The sequence below is a fragment of the Propithecus coquereli genome, unplaced genomic scaffold, assembly GCF_000956105.1.
Source record: "Propithecus coquereli isolate 6110/MARCELLA unplaced genomic scaffold, Pcoq_1.0 Scaffold280, whole genome shotgun sequence".
NCBI classification, from domain to species: Eukaryota; Metazoa; Chordata; class Mammalia; order Primates; family Indriidae; genus Propithecus; species Propithecus coquereli.
This window is the reverse complement of record NW_012148397.1, coordinates 2,094,624-2,108,178: the sequence shown is the minus strand read 5'-3', so window position 1 is coordinate 2,108,178 and position 13,555 is coordinate 2,094,624. Positions and strand designations below refer to the sequence as shown.

General features: G+C 52.5%; 1 protein-coding gene across 1 annotated transcript in view; it reads right to left on the bottom strand.

The window, feature by feature from the left end:
* The window catches only part of PLCG2 (phospholipase C, gamma 2 (phosphatidylinositol-specific)), a 140,317-nt gene that overhangs the window by 44,024 nt on the left and 82,738 nt on the right, over nt 1-13,555 (bottom strand). The window contains exons 9-16 of the mRNA XM_012648218.1: nt 12,735-12,853; nt 10,868-10,953; nt 9,176-9,296; nt 7,108-7,276; nt 3,406-3,510; nt 2,283-2,372; nt 1,416-1,591; nt 1-162 (exon numbers count right to left, since the gene is read on the bottom strand). The exon at nt 1-162 is cut by the window's left edge and continues 8 nt beyond it. Of these exons, the coding sequence (XP_012503672.1) occupies nt 1-162; nt 1,416-1,591; nt 2,283-2,372; nt 3,406-3,510; nt 7,108-7,276; nt 9,176-9,296; nt 10,868-10,953; nt 12,735-12,853 (1,028 nt within the window). The remainder of the gene's footprint in view (nt 163-1,415; nt 1,592-2,282; nt 2,373-3,405; nt 3,511-7,107; nt 7,277-9,175; nt 9,297-10,867; nt 10,954-12,734; nt 12,854-13,555) is intronic.

The following is a 13,555-nucleotide window of genomic DNA, read 5'->3' as shown; positions in this document are numbered from 1 at the left end:
GTGAGCCGCAGCTCGAACTCGGCGCAGCGCAGGTGCGTCTCGCGGTAGTGCTGGATGAGGGCGTAGATGCTGGAGAAGGTGAGGTTGTCAGTCAGGTAGTACTTCAGGGTCCCGCCCTCCATGGTGGAGCGGATCCGGCAGTGCTGGACCCGGCCCGAGCGCCTGCAAGGACAGGGACGGCGTCAGCGCCAGGCCACGGCCCCGGGCAGCAAACACAGGCCAGGCCAGAGCTGCAGCCAGGGGCCCCGAGGGGCGGACATGATGCTTGGCCACACAGCCTTCCCTCTTCCCTTAGAACAGACCCAGCGCTTTAGCACAGGCTGGACCTTCAGCCCGGATTCCAGAACATTCTACCTATTTCCGACCCGCTGCCCCCTTTTACCTACATAACTTCTCTCGAGCCAGGATGCCTGGATTCAAATCCCAGCTCTGTCACCTATGAGCTACGTGGCCTTGAGCAGGCAGCGCTCCGTCCTGCCCGAGCCGCGGAGTCTAACAAGAACAACGGCGTCCACCTCATGGAGGCGTCCTGAAGAGTAACCAAGATCACACACAAAACGTGTCTGGAATGCCGCCTGGCACACGGCCAGCGTCACCTGGGCTGCAGCTACCGCTGGGATCTGCGTGTCATTAGTATCGCAGTTTTTATCCTTCAGGTCTCATCTTCTCTCAGGAAGTTTCCCTGACCAACCCACCACGTCGAAACAGATCCCTCCCCCAGACTTTCATAAAGCGCCCCTCACACTAGATCCCTCGTTACAGACTTTCGTGCTATCTTGCCTTTTCTCCACTGCATTCGTCACAGCTATAATTACACATCGTTTGTACGGTTACTGTTCCGTCGCCCTTCTCCCTCAAAGCGTCTCATCTCCAGGAGGACGGGCGTTGTCTGTTCACTGTGAAATTACTGTGCCTGGCACCCAGCAGGTGCTCAATAAACATCGTTTAGTGCGTGGAGGAGGGATGAAGGAGGGAATGGATGCGTGAGCAAGCTCACCCCAAGACGCCCCTGTGACGGCTTCCTAAGGCCACCCCTGCAACCCTCCTTTCACAGACGGGGACGCGGAGATTCTAGGAGGCTGGGCGAATAGTCCAGGTCACACTGCCCCCTCCAGGGGTGGGATTGGGAGCATGGCAGTGACCCACCTCGTCTAAGTGCAGGGTCAGATCCTGTCTTTGTTTAACACGTTGGTATTTTGTTCATCACAGATTTTTTTGCATGACTTTTGGTTTTTTAAAATAATGCGTTGAAAGGTCGTTGATCTTGGCACCACGGAGGCTGTTGGCGCCTTGGCACCCAGGTGACCACCTCACTGGCCTCACTCTAGTCCCAGCCCGAGCGAGAACCACCGGCCACACGGCCGCACGCGGCCAGCCTTGAGGGGAAGGTGCGCGAGCCCGGGCGGGGGCATTACCAGAAGGACAGGGTGTAGTCGTCGGGGAAGGTCTCGCTCTCCCGCACCAGGAAGGTGCCGTCCTTGGCCCCCGTCTCGGTGCAGTATTCCTGCAGCAACTTCTCCGCACTCGTCCTCTTCTCCACCTTCTTGTGGAACCATTTCTCCCCAAAATGCAGCTCCGTGGGGGGTATATCCTGGGCCACAAAGAGAGGAGGGGTTTCCGAAAGCCTCGGACCAGAGCCCGGCATCACCAGACCAGTCCCTCTGCCTCACCCTGCTCGGGGCAGTGGATGGCGCAGAGAGGCTGGCCTCGGCCCGTGCTCACCCCGAGAGGGCTGGGAAGACGGCTCCTACTGCCCTCCCAGCCTGCCTCCTACTCCTGGGGACAGCCCCATTTGTGGGGCTCCTGGTGACCTGAGACACCATGGGGTAAGGAGTCCGCAGCAGAGCCCTTAATTCTGTTCTGCAGGAATCCTGACAGCCAGGATGCCCTGGGGGCTGCCCTCAAGAAACAGCAGGAGAGATGGCCAGAGCCGGAGGGCAGGGGCAAGCGCAGGGAAGCCTGGGACCAGGCTGGAGTGTGGGGCTAGAGAGAGCAGCCCAATACCCCCGTCCTCCCCAGGTATCCCAGACCTCCATCTAAGGCCAATCGGGCCCTCCAGAGGGCAAGAACGTGCCCCAAACCTTATTGGTTAAGCACCTGGGACGGCCAGCCAATCAGAGAGGAGCCAGCCAGGCCTTGGTACCCAGAGTGGTGGCTCCTTAGAGCTGAGGATCCCCATGGCAACAGCCGAAGGATAAGGGAAGCCACACAGGAAGGAGGTCGCTGGGGGCCTCCAAGGACCAGCGGGCTGAGGAGGGAAAGAGCCGCGGGCCTCCCCTTACCTGGGGCGCCTCCTCCTCCACAGTCTGTTCGATGTCGTCGCTGAAGGACAGCTTGGCGTCGGCGATGGCGCAGTAGTGCCGAGTCCATTTCTGGAAAGCGAAACAGGTATTAGTCCTCCCCGAGATCTCCACCCCTCAGCTCTGCAGCCGGGGGCCCTGCCTGGCATCACCCCAACATCCACTAGGGATTTGCCTTTCCCAGCTTCACAGACATTTACGGTGATTTCACTGAATTCGATCCCGTTCAAGATATTTCTTTTTTAAAACACAGATTTGTTTTTGGCTTCTTGGGGCATTTTTTGGACTTTTTAAACCTGTGTGTCTAAGGACACAACTTAAACAGATACAACGATACAACTCAATATCTGATTTTATTGCATATTCATTTAATCTGCAGCCTCTGTGGGTGATGGGGTTGTTTTATGTATCTTCACGACTGTCTTTTCCTATTTATTTCATCTACTTTTTAAGACTTTCAGGATTTTTTGACCAGTTTGTCTAAAGACTTTACCTTCAACATTTACTCGTGACCTAATTCTTTACTTAATAGTGCCATCTTTTATGTTTACATCTAGGATATAAGAGCAGAAATGTAAAAATGCGCTCAAATGGATTTACACGTTAGGTTACGGGACCTGAGAAACGGCATTGGAGCTTGAAAAATAAGGTTTCCAGTGGAGCCATCCCGGATCGGAAGGCAGGAGGGAGTGAGGACAAGTAAATGCGTTATGGCATCCTGACCTGCATCCTGGGCCAGAAAAAGGACCTGAGTGGACAAAGCAGTAACACTGGAATAAGGTCTGTAAGTTAGTTATTAGCATTGTGCCAACGTCAGTTTCCTGATACGACAATTATACTGTTATGTAAAATGTTAACATTAGGGGAAGCTGGGCAAGGGGATGTGGGAATTCTCTGTACTGTTCGTTTATGTAAATACATCTTATATTGAATAGAAAATTATTTCAAAATACATTAAAAATGCAAAATAAAAACAAAGTTTAAGTATGAAGATAAATTCCCTTGGCAAAAATTCACTTGGCTCAAAATGGGAATAAGACACATTTTCAGAGCTCTCCAGCAGAGCCAGTGGCCACAGCAGATGGGAGGAGGGACCTGGGCCCACCTGGTCGATGGAATCCCACATGTACAGTTCGCCCTGTTGCTTGTGTTCATCCTTCTTGTCCTCCACGTTGACATCCACGTCACCTCGGGGGCCCAGCTTCTTATGCTGAGGGGGAAAAAATCCACACAGCCAGTCTCCCTCAAGATCCAAGTGTAGGTCTCCAGGCCAGCAAGCACTCACCCACATTCAGCTGGGCAGCAAGCATTCACCTGCATCCCACCCCAGGGCCTTTGCACGGCCTGTTGTCTCTGCCGGGCTTCCCTCTCCCACATTCAGCTCTATTCCCAGAGGAGCTTTCCTTACCACTTGATCTAGAAACAGCCCACATCCCCTTCCTATCCTCGCCACTCTCTGGCCGCAGGACTGCTTTATTTTTCTGTATTCTTACCCCTACATGTATCTATTTGTCTATCTTCCTTGCTATTAATAGAATATAAGCCCCAGGAGGGCAGGGATTTTGTTTCACTCCCTGTTGAGTCTCCTGTGCTAATAGAGCACTTAGCAGCACTTAGCAGCTATTAAGTACTCAATAAGTATTTGGTAAATAAACAGGCCCCTGTGCCTGGCACTGTTCAGCACACAGGGAAAGGCAGCCTCCACAGCGGTGTAGCAGGAACAGGCCAGGCTATGCGGCAGGAGGCCCCCTGGGGGTTAGACTAAGACGATCTGGATACAGACAGCACTGCCAATATTTTATTAGCTGTGTGACCCTCGGCAGGTAGCTACACTTCTCTGAGCCTCACACCTCTCATCTGCAAGCGTAAGACAACAGCTACATTCACCTAGGAGTGGCGAAGTCCAACAGGGCAAGCATTTGCAAGCTGAGGGTTGCAATGACCTGGTGAAGGAGCTGAGGATTGGGAGTCAGACCCAGATTTAAATTCAGGGCCTGTCACCTTACTAGCTGTGTGACCTTGGCCAAGTGACAGTCGGAGTCTCGGTAACCCCTCCTGTAGAACGGGGAGATGACAGCCTCTGTTGGATCCCATAAGCCAATGGGCACTAAAGCGCAGTGAAGCAGGACCTCGGTGTCCTGGGTGTTTTTATTATTACACAGTCATTCATTCATTCATTCATTCATGCATTTCCTTAGATAAATTCCTAGACGTGAATTTGCTGGATCTACAGGTATGATTTCTAGCGAGCTTTATTTATTTGTTTGTTTTTGTTGATACATATTAGATGTACATATTTTGTACGGGCACGGGAACACAGGATTCAAAGGCAGACAACCTTGGCCCTCAACAATTCTGTTGGCAGGTACTAACTGCGTGACTTCAGCTAAGCCACTTAACCTCTAAACCTCAGTGTCCACATCTGCAAAGCGGGTTGGGGCTGGGGGCTGGGATTACCCATTTTGCAGAGTCGTGACAAGACTGAATAAGAACATATTCACGACCACCCCCAGCCCAGTGCCTGGCTCACAGAATCATCTGATGGTGTGACGAATGCTATTTCCTGAAATAGAAAGGAGTGAGCCACCCAGAGTGTATCATGGGTGGGACAGTGGGTGCTCGAAGAGGGGCCCTCAGTACTTGACACCCTAGAACAAGAGCTGGAAAATCCCTGGGAACACGCAGAGAACAGCTCTAACAGAAACAGACAAGCTGGGAACAGAGAAGAGCAAATGTTTCTTCACCGTGCTGGAAGCTTCCATTGGCATCTCAGCAACAACGTCCGCAGCAGCTGAGGATCTTAGGCAAACACTCCCAATGTGCTGACACTCTCACCACGGGGCACCAACATCCCCTCCTCTGGCTGGGCTTGGCCAAAGCCCCACACACTGTTCGGTGTTTTTGTTGACGGGTCTGTCTCCACACCAGATCACGCCCTCCTAGAACATAGGGACTGTGCCCAAGGCATCTTGGTGGCCCAGTGACAATTTAGAGAACATGCCACGTGTTGACGCCACCACCCCCTTGTGTATGCTATTCCCCCAACCTAGAAGGACATCCCCCTTCTCTGCCTCATGCTATGGTCTACGTATTTGTGCCACCCGCCCCCAAAATTTCTGTTGAAACCCAAACCCCTATGCGAGGGTATCAGAGGTGATTAGGTCACGAAGGTGGAGCCCTCGTGAATCAGATTAGTGCCCTAATAAAAGAGGCCCCAGAGAGCTGCCTCACCCCTTCCACCATGTGAGGACACAGCTAGAAGCTGGCAGTCTACAACCCAGAAGAGGGCCCTCCTACTGGCACCCTGATCTCGAACTTCCAGCCTCCGAAACCGTGAAAAATCAATTTCTGCTGTTTATAAGCCACCCAGCTTTTGGTATTTTGTTATAGCAGCTTGCACAGACTAAGACATCTAGGAAACACTTGTTCATCCTTCTCTAAGAGCTTGCTGGTTGTCAACAAAATCCACCCTCGCTCCCTCCATGAATGGCTGCCCAGCTAGAGACAGCAGATGCCACATTTCTTGCAGGTCGCATGACCAAGTTCTCACGCACAGAACACGAGAGGAAGTGGCACATACAGCTGACATCCACTTGCTCACCAGAAACCATTTGTGCTGGCCGCCCTTGCATTTCCCTGCCTCCGAGCTGGAACTTGGCTGCGTCCAAGACCTCTCCCCACAAAGGGGGACAATGCCCTAGAGCAGACAGTCTTCACCATTTCTGTGCCATAGGCCCCTATGAAAGCTGGGGAAGACTACAGACCCCTTTCTTAGAATGTTAATAATGCATAAAATTATAAGGGAAACCAATCATATTGAAACACAATTATTAAGACATTAAATAAAATATATTTGCAATATACTAATAAATGTTCTTCTCTATTAACATCTTAAATAAGATCTAGAGGCGGATCTAATAGCCTCCATAATTCCAGAGCAGTGTCAAGCACAACATTATTCTGAAATATCTGCAACAACGATAAACGTGATATGAAAATACCCGTGACTTCTGCTGGTGACAAAGCCCCAAGTGGCTTGTTGCCAATGTTCATAATGGAAGGAAATGTGAAGTTTTATGTACAGGTTAATAAAAATAAGGATGTAATTTTTTCCCCACTGAAGTTCACATGACCCCCTGAATTCTAACCATAGATTCTTTGGGGTCGTGAAGTCCCGGTTGAAACCCTGCCCTGGGAAACAGCAGAGCAGGATCGCGAGTCCCTGACCCACCTCGTGAGCCAGCGCTCAAAACTCCTGGAACATTCTCCCCCATACTGGAAAGAAATAAACTCTCATATGCTTTAAGCCACTGCGTATCTGGTCTCTTTATCCTACTAACACGAATACCCAAGTTACCCTGGCATTCCTGGGCACAGACACAATCACTCATCTCTCCCCCAGCGCATGTGGGACACCAGCCCCAGGCCTCATCGGAGCACACAGCCTTTCTCAGCAACTGCCCGCCTCCCATGCCCGACTGGGAGCTCCCAAGGGCAAGAACATCTCCAGCACCTTGCACGGGGCCGACTCAGGGGCATGGTGACAGTTCGCCAAAGAACCTTGGGACCTATAGGACAGATGCAGTTCTGGCACTTAGTACACCTTCCTTCAAGCCATGCTCCTGGCGAGCTAACGAGGCGGGCTCCTGCATTATCCCTGAGACTGGTGAGGACACAGGCACTGCAAGAGGTTAAACGAGTTTCCCCAGGGTGCCGGGGTTCGTAAGGGGAGTGGTGGGACCCGGAGCCCGAGCACTGAGCTGCTGGACTCCCTGGCCAACGGGAGGCGGTGCCTGAGGTGACCCACCTTGATGATGATCTTCTCCCGCAGCTGGCTGGGCGAGGGCAGCTGGTCAGCACTGACCTCCGTGGGCTTCGTCAGCAGCAGGTCGCCAAACACCTCCTTGAAGGTCTTGGCCATGTGGCGCTGCTGCTCCACGCTGCAGTGCTCCTCGATGGACAGGATCACCGGGAAGCTGCGGGCGGCAAGGCCAGGCGGCTCGGCAAGGGGAGCAGGCGCCCTCCGTGCCCGCCCTCCCTGGCGGAGCGGACCGCGTCCCGGGAGGGTGAGGGCAGAGGAGCCCCGGGACTCGGTACAGCTTCGATCTGATTCAGGCTGCCCCAAACCCCAGAGTGTGATTTTTCTCAATACCTTTCTTTCTATCCACTCACATCTTTAAACTTACAAAAAGTCCCTAATTTTTTTAATTTCAAACCTACAGAAAAGATGAAAAGAGTACAATGAGCACCTGTGCATGGTTCACCAAGAGTCACCAATGGGAACATTTTTCATACGTGCATCTGTTTGAATATATTTATTGCTTATATTCATAAAGTATATTGGTTTTATATATTCATACATGATTTATATGCATTTATATGTAATTTGTATATGTCTGCATGCACTCATTTATTTTATGTGTATGTATATGTGTATGTATATATCGATACATGACCTTGTTTTGTGTGCGTTTCCGTTTAAAGACACCTTATTAGTATATATTGTTGAACCATCAACCCTGAGCTCACAGCCGGCGGCATCATAGCTCGTGTTTGGAAAAGCGTGGCTACCACGTGTGCTTTCTCCGTAAGGCACGTCGCAGCCTTCTGTGCTCGAGAACATTAGACGACCCTTCAGCACTGTGCTGGGGGCCATTTCAAACAGCAAAACCACCAACAAAAATATGAAAAACATGACACCAAGCAGATGGCGGAAAGGACTCGTTTGCAGCACGGAAGCTGAAACCAGGCGGCAGAGCGTCGCGTTGCTCAACCTCAGCCGCGCCACGTGCATGCGCCGTGGGTGACTCCAGTTTCCCACCAATCTGTGCACGTCCACGAGTGACCTCAAAAGTGCTCTAAGGGACTCCAGAACCCGTGCTCGTAACTGCTGTTCCACACCAGGCGTGATTACGAGGCAGCTACCCTTCCAACGAGGCTGCAGAAGACCTCTTGCCGGCTCTCAGAAATCATAAAGAGCCTAGGCCAGGAGTCGGCAAACGCTGGTCTGCACACCCGATCTGGCCTGCCATCTATGCTTGCCATTCGAGTCTTTCTGGAACACGGCCACGCCTGTTTGTTTACATCTTGTCTGTGGCTGCTTTTGCATTACAGCAACAGGGCTGAGGGGCTGCAGCAGAGACTGCAGGGCCTGTGAAGCCTAAAATATTTCTACCTGGCCCTTTACAGAAAAATTTTGTTGACTTCAGGTCTAGACTGAGATCTGCTGGTAACACAGAAAAGGATTAGACCTGGGGTCAGAAGTCTTAGAAACCAACCTAAATGTTGGCACTTACCCGCTTCATCTCTCTGTGCCTCAGTTTATTCATCTGTTAAATGGGGACAACCGTGCTCACTTTGTGCCAAAGAATCAAGATGATCACATGTGCAAAGAGCCTTCCCCTAGGGGGTGCCCAAGTAATATAAACACTCCCCCCCCACCATCACCACTGGTTCCACCTGCAGAACCAGGCCTGGCGGACTGGGAAGAAAAGAGGGAATTAGTACAGGAAGGAAATTTTAACTGTCCTCCTCTCTTGACAGGTTCTGAAAGCAGAGCCAGACCAGAATGAGGAGGTGGGCGGGGCAGAGGGCACTGTGTAGCCACAGGGGGTCCCTGCCAGAGCCTCCCGCAGGTTCTGCAGCCAGAGCGAGTGGCCCTCCTGACCTGCAGGGGGCGCCAGCACCCAACTGAGGACTAGCAGCCTGTGACTTCAGCCAGGATGGGGACCAGGCCTCTGGGTACTGGGAGTGGAGAGGGGGGCGGAGGGGGGTGGGTGGGGTGTGTGTGTGTGTGTGCGTGTGTGTCCATCTGTCCATCCAACCCTAACTGCCTTCCCCTTAAAGGCAAACCACCCAGAAACCAGCCAACTGACCTTGAGCTGACAAAGGCGTGGTCTTTGATGGCCTGCACGACATCATCAAACTTGATCTTGGTGGTCCGCGTCCAGCCGTGGTAGATGACAGGCTTCCCGTCGGGCCCGTCCCAGCAGTCCACTAAGGGGAGAGACGCAAGCAGCCTCAACACCACGCGTGGCCGCTGACGGCAGACACACTGCTCGGCCAGAGGCCACCGCCTCCCGGCCCCACGCCAGCTCAGGGACCAGGACAGAGAGGCCCAGACCCCATAATTACACTCAGGGCCACCAGCCCAAGGACATAGGTTCACCTGTGCACGTGGGGTTACCTGTCGCTCACGTAATGAAACACATTTGTCTGAGAGAAGCTAGTCTCGATGCTTTTTTTTATAGGAAGATATTTATGATGTGTTTTATTTCCTGATTTCACCTGTTTAAGCCCTGACTTGCCTTTTCTGCCAGTGGAAACAACACGGCGCAAAGGGAAATTTATTTGTCAAGGTTCACGGTAAAATATTCACACAGAAATAGATCATGCAGGTGAACGCCCTCCATCCTTGCAGCCCCTGGAGGGAACAGGCGCTGACGGTTCGAAACTTAGCTTTTCACCTTTGCTTTTTCCCGAGCGGGGAGAAAAAGCATGAACTAGGAAGGTCTGTAGCGTAACTGCTACTAGACACTGATACCAGGATGAGCGGTTTTGACAGCGCTGGAGCCTGAATCCGCAGTTTGTGACTTTTCTCGACCAAATGCACCTACGCGCCTCTGGTGAGAGAGTGAGGCCGGGAGGGAAAGGCCCAGGGAGGGGACGAGAAGGAAGAAGGGAAACGGCCTCTGCCATCTGCAGGCTACAGGAGCCAGCTGCCCGTTGTTTTCACAGCTGCTCACAGACCCCCTGGCACAGGTGACGCGGGGCACCTGTACACCCCCAGGAACCACAGGGCATCCGTCTGCCTTCCTCTAACACCAGCCCAGGAGACCACTGGGGAGGACAGAGCAGAACAAAGCTTTGCCGCTGACCTCCCGGCCTCCCACCACATCAGGACACATTCTAGATGCCCGAAGTCCTTGGGCCCAGGGCCGGTGGCTCCCACCTGGTCAGGCCCCAGCACCACGCCTTGTCTTGGGGACCACTGTCTTCTGGGGAAGTATCCTTGGTCACAACCCTCACTGCAGATGCTACGGGTACCTGGGTCTCCCTCAGCTCATCCCACCTGTCCCCACCATTCAGACTTTTAAGACCAAAAAGCATCAGCCAGACACAGAAAGACAAACACCCATGTTCCCCCTCACAGGGAAAATCTAAAAAAAGTTGCTCTGGAAGAAGGAGTGAATAGAACAGCAGACACCAGAGACAGGAAGGGGAGGGATGGTCACAGGATCAAAGTGACACTCAGGCAGGAAGAGCAAGCTCTGGCGTCCTGCTGCACAGCAGGGTGACTACAGCAACAGGAAGGCACTGAATGTCTCAGAACAGCCCGGGGAGGATCTTGCATGTTCCCGCCACAAAGAAATGGGACACGTTTGAGGAGATGCGTATGCTAATTACCCTGATTTGATCATCACACCATGCACACGTGTATCGAAACCCCATAAATATGTAAATAATCGCGCCCGTTAAAAAATTTCAAATACGTAAAAGGAAGCATCGAGCAACCACACGCTCGCTTCGCTTCGCTGTGTCATCTCCACCGGGAAGACGCCACTCACGCTCGATGCAGCGACAGCCCATGCGCAGACAGCGGATGTACGCCTCCGGGGACGACTCGCTCCGCAGCTGGTCACCTGTGAGGTACCTGAAGGAGAAAAGGCAGGTAGCTGTGGGGGGCCGGGGGCTGCACCTCAGGGCATCCTCAGGGGACTTCTCAACCCGAGCCCCCAAGTCCTTAGTTCTTCCGTCTAGAAAGACCTGGCGCAGACACGCGCAAACACGTGGCCACGCTGGTCAGGGCCCCGGACTCAGGCCACGATAGCAGGATACGGACGTCACCGCCGTGGCAGAGCAAGCGCAGGTGGAGACAGGCTGTTCTTTCGAGGAGAACCGGGTCAAAGGGCATCAGGAGTGAGGACACAGGATGAGCTGGCAGGTCCCCACGGCCACCGCCCAGGCCCTCAGTCTAGACAGAGACGGGCCCTCATTTTGACATCAGGCCCGAGGCCAGGCCTGGAACAGGTGCTCAGCGGCTCCTGGTGGAACATGCGTGCCATGAGCCGTAGCCACCAAAACTGCCACACAAATGCTTGTTTTTGTGCACCTTCCTACTCCCTTTAAGAATTTATGTTCCTCAACTGTCTTCTAGGTGTGGTAGAACTCGCTATTCTACGACACAAACTCTTAAAACAGTGGGTGTGGTCAGGAAGAGAGAACCGAGGGATCAATTTGCCCTTGAAAAGGACTTTACCTCCCCAAATGCCCACGACATCCTTCAGGGCCTTTTCTCAGACCACCCCCGGGATGACGGGTGCCGTGATCCAAGGAGATCACCCCTCGCTCTCTCGGGCAGACTTGATGCTGCAACTTCAGTGCAGCGTCCTCTCTCGCCTCCAACGCACTGTCATTTTTGCTATCATGGCCATCACCCAGCGAGGTCAGTTTGAACATGTCACCCTCTGGTTAAAAGCCATCAGCAGGCAGGGTGCAGTGGCTCATGCCTATAATCCCAGCACTTTGGGAGGCCAAGGCAGGAGGATTGCTTGACACCAGGGTTTGAGACCAGCCTGGGCAATATAGTGAGACCCCACCTCTGCAAAAAATTCTCAAAATAAGAAAAAATAAGCTGGGCATGGTGGCACATTCCTGTAGTCTCAGCTACCTGGGAGGCTGAGGCAGGAGGATGGCTTGAGCCCAGGAGTTCAAGGCTGCAGTAAGCTATGGTCATGACACTGCACTCCAGCCTGGGTGACAGAGTGAGACCCTATCTCAAAAAGAAAGAAAAAAAGTCACTACTTTCTCCCCACTGCCCTCACTATGACTTCTACGATCCTGCTCAAGCTGGCCCTGCCAGCCTCCTCTCCTGACACCACTGTCCTGGATTCTACACTCCAGCCTGAACAGACTCCATGGCTGCTCCTGCCCCAGGACCTTTGCACATGCTGTTCCTCCATGTGAAACATTCCTCCTTACCTTATCCCCTGCTCTCCCCTCAATGACTCCTGTCCATAGTTAAAATGCAATGGAGGCCTTGTATATGAGGATGGGGTCCCTGCCTGTTCACTGTTGTGTCCCCAGCATCTACCAGGCAGCGGGTCTGGCGCAGACACTCTGTAAATGTCAGTTTAATGATTCACTGAATTGCCTCGCTGTAGTCACTATGAGATACTCAAACCATGAAAAACTAGGTTTGCTGATGAGTTTTACAGGGCCACAGAAAAAGGATCGTTATTGCTGCAATGCCAACTGGGAAAGGGAGGTGTGTTCCCCCACTGCTTCCAGAAGCTTTTTTGGATTCTAGTCTGAGCAACTTGGCACTACACTCTCTGCCCACTTCGCACGGGCCTGGCCAGAACAGTGCGCCAGAGCAGCCGCCTCGTCGCTCTCGGTTCTGCCTGCCCCATCTGCCTGCCCAGTGAAACTCACGTGTTATGCGACGAGGAGATCCAGTAATGAGACAGGGGGTTGTTCATGTTCTGCATGTCCACCACGTCATACTTCTCATCCCAGATGCTGTTTTCTCGTGAAAACAGATAGGTGAGGAACTAAAAGAAGCCAAACACAAAGACCGGATCCTCATGCTGACGGGAGGGACAGTGTTCAGTTGTTTCCAGCCTGTGCCCACCCGGGGAGAGAGCATCTCTGATTCGTGACATCAGCAGACGGTCCCCACACCTCAGTTACCCACGTTGTCAGCGCAGAAGCCTCCGACTGCAACAGGCTGCACTGACACGTTTCTGCCCTAGACAACATTTTCCTTTTCAATGTTTTTCCTAAAATATTGGCTACTACAAGCGTTTATGCATACCAGATGTAAGTTTTAAGGCATCATAGTGCATGAACGTTGGTGAATTCACTACCCAACTTAAGAAAGAGAACATTATCAGTACCAGAATGTTGAAAAGGCAGGAAATTTCATATCCCAACTCCTAGCCCCTTAAAAAAATAAATCAGATGCTTGAGTGACCTGAGGCTACATTCTGCTGTCGGGGAGCAACCTCACCTGGGCAGGTGCTTCCCAGTGCCCCTGAGTCCCACCTGCCTCCTGCCCTGTACAAGGCCGAGTGCAACCATTTCAACTGCTGGCATCTTTGAATTTCGTTTCTGTGCTAATTTGTGACAATTTGACTCTCCCTGGTGGCAGACGCCCTCTAGTGGCGACATCGGAACACACGCAGGCAACAAAGTCAACAGAGAAGAACGAGAAAAACGAAAGACCGCAGTAACCCGAAACCAGGTCTAACATC